The 19480-nt window shown below is 57.6% G+C and overlaps 1 protein-coding gene across 2 annotated transcripts in view; it reads right to left on the reverse strand.

Moving 5' to 3' along the window:
- The window catches only part of CLMN (calmin), an 87970-nt gene that overhangs the window by 6399 nt on the left and 62091 nt on the right, over window positions 1-19480 (reverse strand). For both annotated transcript variants that reach the window (XM_054715740.1, XM_054715739.1), the window contains exons 4-10: window positions 18914-18997; window positions 14942-15034; window positions 12791-12981; window positions 10109-10302; window positions 9201-9283; window positions 3703-5331; window positions 1353-1543 (exon numbers count right to left, since the gene is read on the reverse strand). In XM_054715740.1, the coding sequence (XP_054571715.1) occupies window positions 1353-1543; window positions 3703-5331; window positions 9201-9283; window positions 10109-10302; window positions 12791-12981; window positions 14942-15034; window positions 18914-18997 (2465 nt within the window). The remainder of the gene's footprint in view (window positions 1-1352; window positions 1544-3702; window positions 5332-9200; window positions 9284-10108; window positions 10303-12790; window positions 12982-14941; window positions 15035-18913; window positions 18998-19480) is intronic.

Raw genomic sequence — 19480 nt, forward strand, 5'->3', positions numbered from 1 at the left:
GAGAACTAACTTGCTTCGGGAGAAGCTGAGCGGCCTGGCGAGTGACCCTCGGCCCCTCCCCAGGTTGTGATCAAGTAGGTGACAGCCGGGCCGTGTGCCTACAGTGTCAGCAGCATGTACAGCAGGTCCAGCTCCATGCTAAGACATACGTGTCTGCTGGACAGTCACGAAAGGCAGCGGGAGAGGGACTCTGGAGTCAGGGCCAAAGTCGGTAGCAGTCTCCCATTGTAGGCCACTCGCCCCCCCCACCCCCACCCCCTGTCCCGCCACCTCAGCAGGGCAGAGGGGAGGCGGGAGGCTGGGCATCTACCAGCCACTCCTCGGCTCTCCCGTCTGGACTGATCACCACCCCAAATGCAAACCTCGACAGCTTCCCTTTGCAGCCAGGATGGCCCCCCCTGCACAGGCAGCGAGGGGCAGGAGAGCATGTGGGTGGTGCAGCCCCACAGGTCTGAGTCCGAGACCCCGCTCTGCAGCGTCCTGGGCTGAGGGCTGCGAGCCTCCTTGTCCGCCATCAGGAGGCCCGATCCTAGCCCCTGCCTCTGGGGGTCCCGGGGGAGTTAAGGAGGGAGATGCCTGACCGCTGAGGGCAAACAGAGACCACCGTGACAAGGAGTGGCAATGGGGAGGCCAGGGTCCCCTGGAGTCAGCAGTTAAGTATTTTCCCTGGGACAGATCCGGCCCACCCGGTGGCCTTGGTGTGACAGAGTAGATGCACGCTACACACCTCGTGCCCATCAGTCCAAGTTCACGATCCTCCCTGAGATAAAGGAACCGTCCTTAGCGCTTTAGAACCAAACTCCCGGGCGAAGCCACAGTACTAAGGTCCAAACTCCACGTGACAGCCATGCAAGGTCCCCTCCGGACCCACACGGCTCAGCGCTTCCAGGTCTGGGAGACGCTGACAGTCAGCGAAGTTCCATTTCTAACCGCCCAACCCGCGGCCGTCTGCGGGCCGGGCCGGCCGGCCGAGTCTCCAAGGCCATTGCTTTCCACACCCCACGCCTCCCGCAGGCCAGCCACGTCGCTGCTCGCTGCTACTGCCCTGCGGGGACCTGGAGGAGGAAGGAGGCAGGCCCCCGTCTTCCCCGCGCTGCTCCTCGGCAGGTCTCGTGACGGTGAGGGCCGGCGGGGACCCAGGTGGAAAGCTGAGGTGTCGGTTTCTGATTCTGGCAAAAGGCCACCTTGCCAGACGAATTTGGTGTGAATCGGGAGAACCTTCTTACGAAGTTTCCTTTGTTGCCAGTCCCACCCCCCAACCCCGTCACGTCAGGAACTAACAATGTGCTGGGTTCGAGACCCTCTCTCTCTAGCTGCGTCTCCCGGGCGAGGAGACGGTGACGCGTACGTACCTGGAGGGGACTCTGTGGAAGCCCGGGTCTTCCTCCAGGTCGTCCGAGGACCGCCCCGCGCCGGGGGCGAGCACTATTGAACTTTCCACGTCGTCCACGTGCTTCTTTTTCTCCTTTTTTTTGCTGCTGACCGATTCCTCCGTCGCCTTTTCTTCTAAAGGGCTTCTTACGTTTCCCGAGTTTGGGGATTCCTGGGATCAAGGACAAGACAACCAAATGGAAGTCAGCATTTCACGCCGAGACACCGAGTGAGGGACACCACCCAGCGCCTGGATTCCAAGGCCCAGAGGGGCCCCCCTCTAACTCTGCCTCTCCCACCAGTTCCCTCCAGCACAGCCTGCCGGGGACGGGAGCCCCCCCGACCCCCAACGCCTGTCCCGTGCAGAGTTCAAATGCTCCAGACGGGTGAGGTGAAATGGCATGAGGTCTGGAGTCCGCAGCCTCTAGTTTAAAACCCTGACCAAGGCAGCTCTCTGACCTTGAGCGACAGACTTGATCTCTCTGACCCTCAGTTTCCTTGTCTGTCAAATGGGTACAATAATTACCAACCTCTTCCCACAACACGACAGTGCTTCCTAGGAAGGGTGTCCCTCACAATGGGCCGGGGTCGGACCCTTCACACAGCCATCACCCGCTTAAACAGAGACACAGGCAGGCCCAAGGGTGCAAAGGTCGCCGAGTTTGGAGAGGTGTACACGCAGACACGCGTACAGCTGGTGGGAGGACACTTTGCGGTGCCCTCGGCGAAGGTGGGTTCTGGGGCACCGCTAGCATTTACTGGATAAGGAGCGTTCTCTGAGCGGCGTCTACAGCCAACACTCTGAAACGCATCGGCAGTGCTCGCCAGTGAAACCAAGAAGCGTGGGAACTGTTGGAGCAGAGTCTGGAGAATTCCTTCAGGGCTGGAGGAACCTGCTCGGCAGGCGGTGGACTAAGAGGACTGAGCTGGCCAGGCCCGTGCAGCCACAGAACAATCAATGCTCCGTGCAGAGAGTAAAACGCCCTCGGCAATTTGAAACTCCAGCCCCTCCTCCGTCATCAATGGTACCTTTTCTGAGAGGTGAAATGAGGAGACACCTTTTTTTTTTTTAAAGACTAGGAGAACCTGCCATGTTCTGGTCTCTTTTGAAGGCATATTTTTCTTTTTTCACGAAGGGCCAGGTATCAGAGAAATGCTCCCTCCTGAGCTGTCCTGGCTGCCAGGGGGCACGGCTCACAGACCTCCCCTGCCCCTCTGAGCTGCACCCTCTCCCTCCGCGGACCCACAGGGATCAAGGCCCGGGCTACCCTCGGGGCCAGTGACAAGGTGGGCTTGAGCGCAGTGCGCACCTGCTCGGTGGACAGGTGAGAGCCAGAGGGAGCAGATCAGGGCCGAGTTCCAGTCCAGGTCTCTGCTTCCATTCCCAGCCCCACCCCAGATCACCTGGCCACCTGCGGGGCACAGGAGCAGGTGTGCAACCTGCTTTTGGCAAAGACCGCAGGAAAGCGGAAGAGATCGAAGCGCCACATCTGCGATTCCATAGGCCGCGTTCAGCCGGCCGGGGGCAGGGGGAGGGGGCTGAGCCCCTAATTAGCCATTTCCAGTATCACAGAGGGGCAGAGGCAACATGGACTTTCTTTCCATCAACACTCGGTCCCCTGGCTTTTGTCCTAAGAGATTTTTTGGCTCCTAACCACCCAGAGAATAGCCCCCTTTGCTGTCATGGCCCCCCAATCTGAGGACCCCAAGACCTGAGCTCCCTGAGGGACATTTCTAACCCCTGGATCGTGGACAGGGCTGGCTTCCCACAAGCCAGCAGACAGCCGGTAGGGTGGGGTGGAGGACCGGGATCGGGTTCCTTCACGTGGGGGCAAACGGGGAGGTGGCAGTGGGCCCCTGGGGAACCATCCAGCCCTCTTCTCCACCCCAAGATGGACAGAGAGTGAGTGCCCCCCTCTCCAAGGGCCAGTGGCCCTGCCACGCTCACCTCCTAGGAGCTCCCACTCCTGGGGGCCACACACCCCTGTGCAGAGCTGACAAGCCCATCAACGCAAGCGACCACGCTGGCCTGAGCCCTGAACGCCTCACCAGGCTGCTCAGACCCCTTCCTCCTGACGCCTCTGGGCCTCTCCCTCCACCCCCTCCACTGCGTGAGCCAGGGCATCGTTGTCTATCTTGGGGTTCAGGGCACCCTACCTTCACCTTTCACCCCAAACTACCCTGCAAAACACACCTTTGTCTCCCGATTGCAGGCCCTGTCAGGGGCTGTGTCTCCAGAGCCCACGAGACTGGCGGGGCCCTGGGAGGGGGCTGTGCTGGGACAGGAGCTGAGCTCCGAGAGCCGGAACTCCCCAGGTGGCGGCCCCATACCTGCTGGCTCTCCGCAGGGCCGCGGGCCTCGGCCTCCCTCGGCTGGTGGTCCTCTGGGGCCAGGGCGGCGGGGGGAGGGTCCGAGGCCGGCTTGGCCGCCGGGGTCCCCCGGCCCCGGTCGGGCTCCTGGGTGGGGGAGTGCGAGAGGTCCTCCCCCAGCCCCCCGAAGCTGCCGCTGCTCTCGGAGGCCTCGGGCTCGTCCTCGTCCTCCCTCGGCTCCAGGTCAGACAGGTAGTCCTCGGGGTCTTCAAAGTCCACGTCTTCGGCTTTAAAATCCTCGGGGCCTTCCGCGTACGCCTCCAGGACGGCGGCCAGGGGCACCTCGTAGTGCGGGTAGTAGAAGAGGTCGTGGGGGATGACCGAGACCTTGGAGAGGGGCGGCGAGCGCTTGAAGTCCAGGCCTTCCTCGCTGTGGCTCTCCAGGGTCTCCAGGCTGACCTGGCTGCTGGGCGGGTTGGAGGGCAAGTCTCCACCCAACTCCGGGGGGTCCTCGGCCTCCCCCTCCTCCTCCCCGCGCGGGGGCCGCGGGGACTTGCGCTTCGCCTTTTCGTACACCTCCGGCTTCTTACCCGCCGGCTCCTCCTCGGGGGCCAGCACACAGCCGTCTTCCTGCTCGGGCGTTCCCGGCGGATCGTCCTCGTCCTCGGGAGCTTCCATCCTGTGGGCGGATTTGCTTCTCCTCTTGCCCAGCTTCTCGGCCTGCTCCTCCGGGGCCTGCTCCTCCGCGGGCCTGTCCTCAGGAGGCGGGGGGTCCTCGCCGAAAGCCTGGCTGGTGGTGGCGAAGTCCACGAGGTCACTGTTAAACTTAGAGGCTTTCAGGGGAATGCCTTCGAAGTCGTCTTCCTCGTCCATCGCCTCCACGGTCTGCAGCGTCACCTCGATGACCTCCGAGGGGTCGGCCGTCACCGTCTCCTCTCCGAGGAGCGCGCGGGGGCGGCTCTCTTCGCCCGGGCCGGCCGGCCGCTCCGAGGCCCCGTTCCCGGGGGCAGAGCTCTGGGCAGTGGGAGAAGGCCCGGTCCTGCTGTCCGCCAGGGAAATATCACCCAGGGCCTGGTCCGAGGCTGCCTCCGGGGCCCTCGGGGCGTCCTGCTTCGGATTTTCCTCGGCGACCACCGGGACGCGCCCGTCCTGCTTCCACCAGTCCTTCGTCCCTCTCCGGCCGCCTTCGAAGTCAAAGTCTTGGCTGTGGACGGGGTCCTTGTTGTAGGAGGCGTCCTTGAAGATGTCCGTCTCGAAGTGCACCGTTTTCTTGATGGGCAGGGAGCTGGACCTCTGGTTGTCCTTTCTGGATAAGATGGAAGATTCTGGAGGTGGCTCGCTGAGGCTGTAGGTCCTCTCTGAGGCCCCGTGGGTGTCCCGGTCCATGCCCTGCCATGCGACCTCGATGAGGCTGTCTGAGGGCGCGGGGCCAGAACTGCCACTGGGGCGGGATTCCTTCCAGTTCTCGGGCGTGTCGCAGACAAAGACTTTGGAGGGGGGCGGGTGGCTGCTGTCGTGGTTGACGGTGTAGGCCCGCTCCCCGTCGTCAGTCACATAGAAGACGGTGCTCTCCTGCTCCGAGGGCGTTTCTTTAATGCGGACGAAGGTGGACTCGATAGGGGCGTCTTTATCTGCGTCCACAAAATCCTCCTGCGGAGAAACACAGGGCAGCGTGACGTCAGCAGCGCGTTGAAGTACCACGTATCCCCCCCGTCCAAGGGCAAACCCAAAGCAGGAAGGCCGCTTCAGAGCTAATGCTCAGGGTTCTAACTAACGGGCGAGTGGTTGCCAAAGACTACTGTTGCTGCCAGAGTATTTAACAAAGACTATATTTTTCCAGCTCTGGATGCAAGGAAATCTCAGTGAACTAAACTGTAAGTAGGATGAGCCCTTCTAAGTGAGCAAAGACTTTCAGCTTCTTCCCTCCCCCCACCCCCCCCCAATATATTTTTATTGATTTCAGAGAGGGAGAGGGAGAGAGAGATAGATCAATGATTCTCTCTCATCACTGATGTGAGAGAATCAATGATCAGCTGCCTCCTGCACACCCCCTACTGGGGACTGAACCCACAACCCGGGCATTGCCCTGACCGGAAATCCAACAGTGACCTCCTGTTTAAAGGTTGACGTTCAACCTCTGAGCCACACAGGACAGGTGACTGTCAGCTTCTGTGGGCCGCTGCCGAGTCTGGGGAAGGACAGGAGGAGCGCTGACCACCTGACATAAGGGGAGATCAGCCACCTCTTCACTGACAGTGTGGGCAGGTAGGAATCGGAAAGGACCCCAAATGCAAAACCAAATCCTCTGACAGAATCATAATTCTCCCCCACGGGGCCATCTGCTGAGCAGGAAACAGCTGTGGGCAGGGCTGCAAAGCAGAGAGCGACCTTGGGGTAGTGCAGTGGTTGGTACCCAGTGCACTGGTGGAATCGGTGTGTTGACCTCCTCTTAAAATGACGTGAAACCAGAAAGCCAAAATTAATTAAAACTGCACCATATCCCTTCCTGAGTCCTGGGAAGGCCAAACCAATTAGTTCCTCATTGTAAATCCTTGCTTAGGAAAGGACCACATTCTTGGGGGGTGGGGGAAAGGGAGGGAACTGTTCATTTATGCACTCGGTCTGACATGAAAGAAACAATGTTAAGATACCAAGAAGCAGGGGAATGAGACCCACAGTGAAGAGAAACAACAGTCATTAGAAGTAGACCCATATATGAGCCAGGTTTAGAACGGGCAAGTAAAGATGCTGAAATAACTGTTTAACCCATGCCAGAAGAAATACACAGGCAGTTCTTCGGGCTGAAGAGAAGTGCTCACAGAGGGAAGCCAGGATCTGAAGGAGGGAATGAAAAGTGCCTGAAATAGTAAATATAGGGTCAATATAAAAAACTAAAAAGTTTTCTTAAAAAAGCCTCCTAACTATTTAAAGCAAAAATGTGACCAAGTATTGGGATTAGAATATGGAGAAGGGAGGCAAATGACTGTAATAGCACAACGGAATGGGGAGGAAGTGAGTGGAATTAAATGTTTGCATATATAAAATATATTAAAAAATGCATTCTACTGGAAGTGTTATAATAGGAATTCACCGTAGACTGAGGTATGTTCAAGATGAGTATTACAACCCCTGGAACAACTCCTAAGAAGATAAAACCAGGAGGTGTAGCTCAAAAGCTCACAGTGGAGCTAAAAGGGAAACAAAAGAATAACTGAATCATCCAGAACAGGTCAGGCAGGGAGAATGAAGGAGCGCAGACCAGGCAGGACCAGTGGAGAGCAAGTCAAGCTGGTAGATGGAATCACTTAAGTGGCCACAAACACACTCATTCTATGACATGCTAATTCTTGTCAGAACGGATAGAAAGCAAGACCTGACTATAAGCTGTTTATAAGAGATGTGTATAAATAGTAGCTCACACGCTGCAAAGAAAAAGAAGGAAAAAGATATAGCATGCAGCCCAGCTGGTGTGGCTCAGTGGTTGAGCACTGACCTATGAACCAGGAGGTCAGGGTTCAATTCCTTGTTGGGGCACGTACCCAGGTTGCGGATTTGATTCCCAGTGTGGGGCATGCAGGAGGCGGCCGATTGGTGATTCTCTCTCATCGTTGATGTTTCTCTCTCTCTCTCTCTCTCCCTCTCCCTTCCTCTCTGAAATCAATAAAAATATTTTAAAAAAAGATATAGCATGCAAATAGCATGAGAAAGCTGGTATGGCTACATATTTCTAGCTGACAAAGTACCCGGCAAGAGAAAGAAAGAACCTGCGTAAAACTACCACCACCGCGTCGCCAGGAAGATACAACCATCCTAAACGTGTATGCGTTTACAGCATGGCTTCAGCATACACGAAGCAAAGACGGACAGAGCTAAGAAAAATCAACCCACTATCATGAGTTGGACATGTTAAACATTTCTCTCTCACACTCACTGATAGGAAAGGAAGAAAAAATAGCAGTATGCCTATTGAATATGAGAACAGCACATTAACCAACCCGACCTAATTGATACTTAAAGAATGTGAAGACACCTTCTTTTCAAGTGCATATGGTACATTTAACCACAATAAACCATATACTGGGGCATCGAGCTGGGCACAGTGTCTGGTGCACGGATGGCTAGGGCTTGAAGAGTGTCTGTTGAAATGAACTAAGCTCAGCTGAACTGCCAAGGAAGAGTTCGATGGGTGCCTAGATCAGCTGGGACTTGTCGTCTGTCGTCCGCTGGGGATGTATGCGGACTGTTCCGTGGTGACGCGCTCTGTTCTGGGACTCAGGGCGACTTCCTCAGGTCACCCTTCTCTTCCCCCGCCCCAGCCTGCAGCCCTGGGGAGACCCAAGCGTCAGAACTGCTGAATCCTGGCTGTGATGCCTACAAACACCCTAAGTGTGAGTTGATTTCACACTTTGCCTACATCTCTAAGAGCTCAGGGCTAAGTATCCCCGAGTTTAGTCATGGACTAGGAAATTCACAAAATATTATTATATCATACTAGAGGCCCTGGTATTATATCAAATGGATTCGTGCCCCAGTGGGGTCCCTTGGCCTGGCTTCCACCCTCCAATTCGGGACCCCTCAGGGGATGTTGGACTGCTGGTTTCAGCCCAATCCCCACAGGCAAGGCTGAGGGACCCCACGGGTGCATGAATGCGTGCACCGGGCCTCTAGTATGCATAGAAGATCTTTGGTTAATCTCTTCCCGCCCTCACCCCACCCCCTTCTCTCTGAGGTTCATCAGTCTGTTCCATGTTTTCATGCCTGTGCGTTGAGCGTCTGCCCCCCCGGTGGTCAGTGTGCATCAGAGCTACTGGTCAAACCATCGAACAGTTGCTTAGGCTTTTATATATATAGATATTGTATAACGTATAAAGCTACACAATTTAATATATTAGACTATATATTGTATTATTGTAAAAATAATAACAGCCCTAGCCGGTTTGGCTCAGTGAATAGAGTGTCGGCCTGTGGACTGAAGGGTTCCAGGTTTGATTCCGGTCAAGGGCACACGCCCGGGTTGTAGGCTTGATCCGGGGGCATGCAGGAGGCAGCCAATCAATGATTCTCTCTCCTCATTGGTATTTCTATCTCTCTTTCCCTCTCCCTTCCTCTGTAAAATAAATAAATAATACATTTAAAAAAAACTGTTAAAGGTGTGTTTTGAACACGGTCTTTTATAAATTTTCACCCTCTGATAAAATCTGGTAGATTGCTAAAATGTTCTATCTGACATCTAAAAAATCAGGAAAGTTACCCTTATTGCATGCGAGCATCTTTTATAACCTTAATACAGTTTGGTATGTGAAGAGGTTTGCAGGAGGCGTGGCTGCCTAACTTCCCGTCCTGCTTCTCACATAATACATGTCAGACGTGATTTTGAAATTAACACGGGGCAGGGCGACGCTCAAGGGGCTTGATATCAAGTTTTGATGATTCCCACTCCTCGAACAACACAGCCCCAGCCCGGTTCAGCGGATGGAAATGTGCAGTTTCAGAATTAAAGGCAAGGAAAACCAACATACGGCTTCCAGCTCCGGGAAATGTTCTAGAAACTGTGCCACGTAAGTCACGATAGACTGCTCGTCCGGCGTGTCAACCATGATGTCTGTTGAGAGAGACACGGGCGTTAGAAGGACACACGGACACGCGGCCTTCAAAGAGGATCGCGGGGCGCCTGGTGTGAGGGAGCCCTGGCCGCTGCGGTTTCCCTGTCCTGCGCTGGAGGGGAAGCCGGCCGAGAGGGGGATCGCTGGACCTTGGCTGGTGAACGGGGCCGAGTGTAGAACCCAGGGCTCCTTATCCCCAAGGTCATCCTTCACTCCCCCATCCCTCCACTGGGAGCCGCGAGCTCACGGCAGCTCTGTCGGCGGTGCGGTGACCCAGGACCCTTCCTCGCTGCCGGAGGGCATCCCGCACTAGCCTGACCCACGGGGAAGCCACTTAGACAGTGACAGCCACGCGCCGGGAAAGGGCGTGTCCTGTACACGGACGGGCCTGGGCCGGAGGGAGGACTGAGAGGCACGGGGCGTCCTTCAGTGAGTTGCGCAGCGACATGCAAACAGGACCGTTTCCAACAGCCCAGGGCGCACCAGCGGCAGGAGAGCCCACGAGAGGGTCCGTGATGCAGCCAATCAAAACAGCTCATGAAGACATGCTAGCCACACGCAAAACACGGATGTCAAAATTAAAATGTCAAGCAAAAAAAAAAAAAAAGAAGAGCTAAAACTAGGCATACACGGAATGGTCCCATTATGTTTTAAAAAAACAATTAAATGCATAGAAAAATACTGGAGAGATGACCCCAGCGGTAGGAATGTGGGCGTTATTAAACGTCTCCATGGGATTTCTCTGTGTGTGCTCCTGGGACAGCATGTGCGACGCAGGCAATGAGAACCGTTAAGAAGGAAGAGAGCGCGAGAGCCGCCGCTACCTTCCGGCTCCAGGAGCCTGGGGATGTGGAGGGCGTCGTGCGCGATGCGGAAAGCCTTCTCCAGATTCTCCCGCATGGAGTCCTCCAGGGCCGCCTTCATGTCCACCAGGCTGGGGTCAATGGCCTTGATCACAGCCAGGAAAGCCAGCCCGCTCCTCCAGCTGCCCGCAAAATCCTGCACCGCCACGCCGTACCTGCGGGAAAGCAGCGGCCCCGGCGCTCAGGAAAGAGCCGCCGACGGGGTCAGACGCAGCAGCCTCTCGTCCTCCCTCCGAGAGCGGCCGGGAGCCCGAGCCCCAGAGAGCGGCACGGGGCCGTCACGTTTCCCTCTGGACGAGCGCAAGGGGAAGGCGTGCGTCCTACGAGGAGGCCACACAGGACTCGTGCGCCCCGAGGTCCAGACAGACAGGGAGCAATGTTGTAATGCCATCTCGTCAGGGACATTCCGGACAGCAGACGGCATGTGCTGTGATAACGTGGAGCCAGGAAGTCCCCCTGCTCCCCGCTGCTCCCCGCCCCCGCCCCCGGACTTCCCGGGCCGTGGCCTTGGGCAAGTCCTGCACCTGCCAGGCCTCAGGCTCCTCAGGGATAAACAGGGATCCCCCACTGTGACCTCCTGGGGGCGGCCGTAGAGAATACTAGCTTGAACCCCAAGAGTGGCCACGGCAGGCGGACACCCAACGGGCCACGCAGGCAGCACCCGGAGCCACCCACTAAGTGGCAGCTAATGTCATCTGTGAGGGACGGAGAGAGCTGGTGCTGCCGGCACCGATTTCCTTTAGAAACCACCCCGAGACCTGCCCGTTTCCCCACGGTGGTCACCGAGTTCTCTGGAAACAAACCAACAGCCCCACCTTTTTTATTAGGAACCGGAGGCCCAGGGCATGGATTCATGCACCGGTGGGTCCCACAGCCTGGCCTGCCCCTCTCGCAACCCGGGACCCCTCAGGGGATGCCGGCCTGCCCGGTTCCGCCTGATCCCCACAGGCCAGGGGATCAGGCCCAAACTGGCAGGCCGACATCCCCCAGGGATGCAGTAGTGCGCAAAGCGGCAGGCAGGGGAGGAGCCCAAGCCCAGGCTGGGCACCGCTCCCGCTCATCCTGGCCCCACTGCGCCCGCTGCCGCCATGGCCCGGTGGCACTGCCGCGGAGGCAGGAGAGGGGGGAGCGACACCCACCACTGCAGCTGCGTTCGCCAGCTGTGAGCCGGCGTCTGGTGCCCCCTGTCAGCTGAGCAGCACTCCCGCTGTGGGAGCGCACTGACCACCAGGGGGCAGCTCCTGCGTTGAGTGTCTGCCCCCCGGTGGTCAGTGCATGTCATAGCTACCGGCTAGTCATCCGGTCGTCTGTTTGCTTAGGCTTTTATATATAGAGATCATTAAGATTCACAAGAAGCTGAAAAGCAGGAGCACCGTACGTCCCAGAGTGTGTCTAAGCCAGGGCACCGACGCCGGGACAGACGATCAGTGAAGCCGCAGGCCTTGCGGGTCTCACCAGCTTCTTTTTCACGGGGTGGTGTATGCCCCGTGACATTCTGTCACAGGCGCAGAGTCCTGGAGCCACGGCCTGCAGCCATGGAGACTCAGAACTGCGGCCTCACCCCAAGGACACCTCCCTTCCTCATCACCCCGGCTCTCTCTGGTTGATTTACTTTTATTAGAGAGAAAGGGAGAGGGAGAGAGAGAAACATGGATGAGAGACAGAAATGTCGATCGGCTGCCTCCTGCACACGCCCACTGGGGATCGAGCCTGCAACGCGGACATGTGACCTGACTGGGAACCGAACCATGATCTCCTGGTTCATGGGGCTGATTTCTTTTTAAACAACATGTAATGACTGTTCGCATACATCAACTCCACCGTGCTCTGCCCCTCAATCAAAATGCCCAAGACCCAGCCTCACTCCCACCTGCTTCCTTTCACCTTTGACCCTGCACACGGGGAGAAGGGACTGGATCTCTGTGGTGCTGGAACGTGCTGGAACCACGCAGGCGCTTTCCCGGGGTCTCTACCATCTCAGCCTAACCACCCTGCAGGGCAGCGGGTGAAAAGTTACCACCTTGCAGCTGTGGCCGGCGGGAACGCGGTTCACCAGGAGCTCACCCAGCGTGTGCGCGGCAGAGCGGAGGTGCCCTGGGCTGGTGTGGCTTTCGCCCCCCGTGGCCTGGCTTTCTCCCCAGCTTTGCCCACAGCCCGAGTCCCCGGGGCTGCCGGCCACCGCCAGGTAAAGGCCCGATGCCAAACTGCTGAAAGGCCCTGCCAACCGCCGCGCAGGGTCACACAGGAGGCCAGGAACCCTGCTCCAACTCGCGGTGTGCATTTTGGAAAGGCCAAACCTAACTCTGCTCAGCGACCGCCTTTACTGCTACTAGCTTTTCAGTGGGTGCAGACTGGACGACACCTGGGCCCTTCGTAAGAAATATGTACGTGCTGTTAGGACCCAAGGGACAGCCCACTGTGGGACTGGACGCGGGGGCAGGCCCCCTGCTCGGTATTCCGGTCCTCCCATGAGCTTTCTGCGAACCGCATGCTGCAAACACAGTTCTCCGAGCACAAACCCTGGAAACGCCCCGCGCGGCACAGGCACGGAACGGGCGCAGAACCTCACGGCCGCCAGCCCCCCGCGCGGCGCCCACCCGGGGGTCCTGCTCCCCTGCCCGGCCGCGCCCGGCGGTGGCTCACTTGCGCGTTTTCCGCTGCACCCACGCCAGCAGCGTCCGGATGGCCTTCCTCTGGTCTTTCACCGACAGCGCCGCGCTCCTCTCGCCGGTGGGCGTGGGGGGGAAGGAGGAGTCGGAGTCGGTGCCCCCGGAGCCGGGCGACAGGCTGGACGGTGGAGAGTTTCTGCTGAGGTTGCCCGTGAGCTCCTTAATCTGGAAGGAAAAGAACCATTTCAGACCCCGGGACAGACCCCGAGCAAACCCTCGTCTGACCCCGGGAGCCTAGGGATCCCGAGTGGAGGAGCGGCTCATGCAGACAGGGACAGGCCCCTTCCCGACGCGGGGCAGGGGGCGGGGCCGCGCGCAGGGTGGCCTGCCCGTCGCGTGTGCCTGGTCGCGCGGGCAGTGACAGTCCCGGGGAGCCATCTCTCCCCGAGTGTCTGTAGCTGTGGCCAGACTCCGCACGCAGGTCTTCCTGGCCGGACTCCCCTGTCCTCTCCCGTCGTGGCCCATGGCTCCCAGAACGCAGCGCGCTCTTCCGAGCCCGCGGCCTGGGCTCTTCCGGTCCTGCTGCCTGGATGTCCCTTCCTGCGTCACTGAACTCCCGGCCACTCAAAAGGTGGTTCCCAACACGGGGCACGTGTGAGAGAGGCGGACGCCCAGGCCCTGCCCCAGACCCGCAGAGTCAGAATCCGCGTTTCACCCCCACCCCTCCTTCCCCCCGCCTCTCCCCTCGATTCGTGTGCACAGTCAAGTCTGAGAAGCACTGGTCTAGCACACTCCTACCCACCCGTCAAAACCCAGCCCTGATGTCCCTCCCTGTAGGCTGGCGTGACGGATGGAAGTGTGCCTCCTTGCCCTCGCCCCTCCGAGGTAGCGGCCCCTGCTCGGGGCCCTTCCAGTACTCGGCTCACACCCAGAGGTGGCCTGCCCCAAGGAGCTCTGTACGATGCGGCGGACTCACTGGTGACCCCAGAGGTCATGACTGAGGACTGGGCATGCCCAGAGCCTGGCACACAGCAGAAACTCAACAGACAGGTACAAATGAATGGGTGATGGTCTGGGGCCGTGGTCGGCAAACTCATCAGTCCACAGAGCCAAATATCAACAGGACAACGACTGAAATTTCCTTTGAGAGCCAAGTTTTTTAAACTTAAACTTCTTCTAACGCCACTTCTTCAAAATAGACTCGCCCAGGCTGTGGTATTTTGTGGAAGAGCCACACTCAAGGGGCCAGAGAGCCGCATGTGGCTCGCGAGCCACAGTTTGCCGACCACTGGTCTGGGGGGACGGAAGGCCTTGACGTTGCACACATCTTCAGGGTGTTTCCGGCAGCTCTCGGGGAGTAACTGAGCCTGGAGATAACGTGACAGCTGACCACGCATCATGCCCAGGCCCCCTTTTTCCTAGATGCGGGAACTGAGGCTCAGAGAGAGGGTCTTTGGTTGTGCAAGTTCAAGGCTCACCTAGAACTTGGTCTGTCCCATCCAGACTTTGTTTGGGCTCGTCCCTCCCTGAAACGTAAGCACTGAGCCCAACCCCCAGCCCATGGCCGCCATCGAGGGCCCTGTACTCGGGAGGGCAGTCCAGTGATGCGCCCGCGTTCTCTTTCCAACGAGGGGCGCGAGAGGTGAACCGGCAGCTCCTACCCGGGAGAGGGCGTGAGCGCTATTGCCAACGCCGCCTTCGCAGCCGGCCACGGCCCCGGCCCCGGCCCCTCTCCGTAACGCCTGCGTTTCCAAGCAGCGGCTGACGTTGCTACGGATGGAAAGCGACGTCTCCCGCCCCACGTGCCTCTTCCCACAGCTGTTTCGGGCGGGCCTTTACTCTCTGATGAGCCCGGCTCGCTGTAGGAAAGGAACTCTACCACGCCCAATCTTCGGACATATTTCCCCAGTTCCTGTGGCACTGGAGAATAAAGTTACTTTTTTGAGGCAAATATTTAATTCTTCCATTCCCAAGAGGATGGATGGACTCTCCTGGGGAACAGAGCTCTCACCACTTTTAAAATCACGGGGACTCAAATCTCTAGCTACCCGAGCCCTCCGGTTCTTTTCCAGGAAACAGAGAAGCCAAAACCTGCCGGGAACTGAATCCCACTGTCGCCTCCATCTGGCCCCGAGCAGACGCGAGGAGACTGTCACCCCGCGTTACAGAAAGGCAAGGCTCGTACCTGGAAGAAGAGAATGATGTTCCAGATCAGCCCGAGAACCAGAGAGGGGTTGCCGTCTGCTATTTCTGCCGCGTCGATGCTCACCAGTTTCACCTGCAGAAAAGCAACGGGTGAGCTTAGTGGGGCGGCCACGTGCGAGGAAAACAGGTGATTTTCTGATGCCCTCGTGGGCCTGCCTCTGTCACCTGCGCTGCTCAGCATTGCCCGAGGCCGCCTCTCGGGGCCCTCAGGCAGAAGTGTGCGGAGGGGTGACTCACCATCACCCACATAGGACTTACCCCGAACAGGCACCAGGCTAAGCTCCTTACACGTACCAGGTGTACCGGTTAATAATGCGGATTCCTTTCAATCGATGGAGTTACACATATGTGAATGCATATGCGATTTGATATGTATGCTATTTTTGTTGTATTGACAGCAAGCTTCAAAACTTCATATGTCAAATTTGTTGAAGGTGTTAACATCATAGATATTTTTACGCTTAAAAATGTCGAATTTCGTGCCCCCCGAAAAAAGAGCATTTGTGGGAAGTTTTAATTCTTTATTTTGAAGAAAAAGTTATCGTATACTTCGGGAAGCTTATGGTGGACATGCTCCATCTCAAGATACTTGTGAACGCTGCTTTAAATGCTTTAAAAGTGATGATTTCTATGTGAAAGACAAAGAACGTCCAGGTCAATCGAAAAAGTTTGAAGACCAACAATTACAAGCATTATTGGATGAAGATGCGTGTCAAACTCAGAAACAACTTGCAGAAAGATTAAATGTTGCTCAGCAAACAATTTTCGATCATTTACAAGCAATGGGAAAGGTTTTAAAGGAAGGAAAATGTGTGCCACATCAACTGAAAGAAAGACAAATGGAAAACCGAAAAGTCATCAGTAAAATGTTGCTTCAATGGCACACAAAAAAAGTATTTTTTGCATCGAATTGTGACTGGCGATGAAAAGTGATTTATTTTGAGAATCCCAAATGCACAAAATCATAGGTTGATCCAGGTCAACCATCAACATCGACTGCAAGGCCAAATCGCTTCGGAAAGAAGACCATGCTCTGCGTTTGGTGGGATCAGGAAGGTGTGGTGTACTATGAGCTTCTAAAACCAGGTGAAACCATTAATACTGATCGCTACTGACAACAAATAATCAATTTGAACCACGCTTTGATCCTGAAAACGACCAGAATGGGCTAGAAGACAGGGCAAAGTAATGTTGCTTCATGGTGACGCACCATCACACCCTTCAAAACCAGTTGAAGACACGTTAAAAGATCTTGCCTGGGAAGTATTAACCCACCAGCTGTAATCACCAGACCTTGCTCCTTCAGATTACCACTTGTTCCGATCCATGGCACACGCACTTCCTGAGCAGCACTTCAAAACGTACGAAGAAGTGGAAAATTGGGTCTCTGAATGGTTTGCCTCAAAACAAGCAAAGTTCTATTGGGACAGTATCCACAAATTACCTAAAAGATGGGGAAATGCGTAGCTAGCGATGGACATTCCTTTGAATAAAGCACTTTTGATGTTTCTCTTGAAACGATCGTGTTTTCTTTTATTACAAAGTCCGCATCATTAACCGGTACACCTGGTATTACCTCAGTTCGCCCCCACACCAGCCCCTCCACGTAGGCACTTCTGTTAGCCGGGCATTTCAGGTGAGGAAGTTCCAGCGAGGTCGGACGTGACGTGCCCAGGGTCAGCCATCTTCTCCAGGACAGGTGGTGAGAGCCCAGCAGGTCTGTGCATGCTGCGCTATGAGCCCCACCCCTGCAGCGTGAACGCGGCTGTGGACAAGCGCAGAGCAATGACACCGGCCATCCTGGGCCACGATGGGAACGAGAATCGCCCATGGGTAATCAGCCGCCGCGTGCCGGATAAGGCTGCTCCCGGAGTTTCGGGGTCATTACCCAACAGCCTGCTGATTGGCTAAACGGTGCCCATCTGAGAAACCCTCAGGACATTAGCTACTTATTCAACTGCTGATTCAACTGCTGACCCCGGATGACGCTCTTAGCAATGGTTCTCAAGGCAATGGTTCTCCAAGTGTGGGCCCCAGGTTGATCTCCTGTGAACCCCTTAGCAACGCAAATCCTGCCCCAGACCTACTGAACCAGCGGCTCTGGGAGGGGCCCCCATGCGCGTTTCCCCGGCCCTCCGGGTGAGAATGAGGACCATGCCCCTAGTCCTTTCATTCCGCAAACAAGACCTGAGCCCGCAGATCAGAGAGGAACAGGCAAGAGCTTGCAGGCCACCTGTCTGTCACGTCTCCCCTTTGTCCTTTACACCCTTCATACATGTGAACCCCATTCTTCAGGGGGCAGAAGGGGGAAGGGGAGTCACACTCCATCCCATCCACTCCCTGAAAGCAGGCGATTCGCTGGGTTTTAGCGTGTTCACAGGTGAGCACGGCATCACCACAGTCCATTTCTGAGCATCGTCATCCCCTGACAAGAAACCCTGTCCCTCTAACTCCCTCTCCCCGAGCCCTCGGCCCCTCAACCCCAACCGACCACGAGTCTCCTTTCCGACTCCGGGACACCCCTGTCCTGGGCGCTTCGCAGGAACAGGATCCCAGAACACGGCGTCCTCGGTGCCTGGCACCTTTCCTGATGGTTTCCATGTTCATCCACGTGGCAGCCGGGCGGGCACGCGGTCCTTTTTCACGGCCGAACAGCACTCCATGGACGGCCACGGGGGCTGCCCCCACCTCTTGGCTACGGGAGTGATGCTGCTGTGAACTGTGGAGCTTGTTGGCCGCCCCCCTCTGAAACCCGTCCTGTGCCTGGGCTCTCCCCATAGTGTGGGAGGCAGGGGCACCCCCCCATTCAAAATACACAGTGCTGCCCTAACCGGTGTGGCTCAGTGGATAGAGCGTCGGCCTGCGGACTCAAGGGTCCCAGGTTCGATTCCGGTCAAGGGCATGTACCTTGGTTGCAGGCACATCCCCAGGGGGGAGTGTGCAGGAGGCAGCTGATCGATGTTTCTCTCTCATCGATGTTTCTAACTCTCTATCCCTCTCCCTTCCTCTCTGTAAAAAAATCAATAAAATATATTAAAAAAAAACACACACACGAAAAAACAAGCCTTGGAAAAAAAAAGTGCACAGTGCGTCCCTCACCCGCCTCGGGAGCCGGGCCGTGGGCAGGGACGGAGGCTCGGGCGCCCGGCCTTGGACTCTGAACGTGCGACACGGCGTTCATTCCCGGGCTGTGAGGCCCTTCTCCGGCAGCGGGGGGGCCGGGCAGGGGCGGCCAGGCCCGCTCAGCCCTGGGAGGGGGCGTGGGGAGCTTGGCAGTGGGCGCCTGGCATCCCTGGGTTCCGTCTCTGACCCCCAGCTTGTAAGGCACTCTGTGCGCTGCCCAGCGCGCTTTCGGGAAGTTCCTTTGCTGCTGGGCCGCCATGTGAACGGCGCTTCATGACCAAGCGCAGGGCGGGCGGGCTACGGTGTCTCACCCCCCGCCCTGCCCGCGGAGGCGGCCTGCGGGCGCTCCGGAAACCGCATCCCACTAGGGCCACCCGTGCCCGTGCAGGACACCACGCAGCGTCCAAACAGAAGAAGCGAATGGAAGTCTAAAAAGTTCTATCCAGAGGGGAGAATCCTGTACGTTCTCCTGGCTCACAGCCTCTCCTCCCGCCCCGCGCCTCTCCGGCTGCGGGTCCTCAGAGGCGGGTGGCCCTGCGACGCTCACCGCGCTCTTACTCAACGGGAGGAGAAGGCCCACTGGCCCCGAGAGCTGCCCCAGCCGCCGCCCCTCCCACGGCGGGTGGCCACGGAGCGTGGTCCCGAGGGAGACCCAGGGGGCGAGGGCCGGGCCGCATCGCCCACAGACTGGTGAGCGGGTGCCGTTCACTTTGAACTTGGCTGCCTTTTCCCAGGCTCCCTCCACGCTTCTCCGTGACCAGCGCTCCACCTCACGCTGTCCTTGCCGCGGCGGGAAAGGGCCTGCTCGCCAGATGCGTCACGTACTTACGTTGCTATCTTCCAGAAACTTCAGTGCCTTCGCGATGTTGTTCAGCCGGAAGATGCGGTGGGACGAGGATTTGTACTCGTGGAGCTGAGAGAAACCAGACAGAGCGCGTCAGACAGCGGTCCCGGCCCGCGGAGCCCGCGCCGCCCGCTCTCCTCCCCGGCTCACATTAATCTCGGGGAAGTCGGGGGTCCCAGCCGAACCCACCCTTTATTTATGGTTCCTGGGGCTTCACAAGGCCGCGCCGGTGAGCGGGGGACCCAGGGGTGAAGCAGCGGACAGAGGAGTCGGGCTCTTCCTCTGACCCAGCTCCTGCCTTTGATCGGCTCCCCCTGCAGAGCCCCCGGCCGCGCGCTGCGCCCACTGACGGTTTCCTCAGAGCAGGAGCCTCTGAGGGAGCGTCACCGTCACCGGCAGCTGCTAAATCACCCGCCCGTCCCCCCGGGGGCAGATGTTCCCGCTGGCTGGCCAAGGGCTTCGGGAACAGTGATCCCAGGTCAGAGAGAGACAGAGGAGAGGAGGGGTGGGGTGGGGGGTAGACAGAGACAGACAGAGAGGAGGGGGGGAAGA

Source organism: Eptesicus fuscus, chromosome 5 (assembly GCF_027574615.1).
Source record: "Eptesicus fuscus isolate TK198812 chromosome 5, DD_ASM_mEF_20220401, whole genome shotgun sequence".
Lineage (NCBI taxonomy): Eukaryota > Metazoa > Chordata > Mammalia > Chiroptera > Vespertilionidae > Eptesicus > Eptesicus fuscus.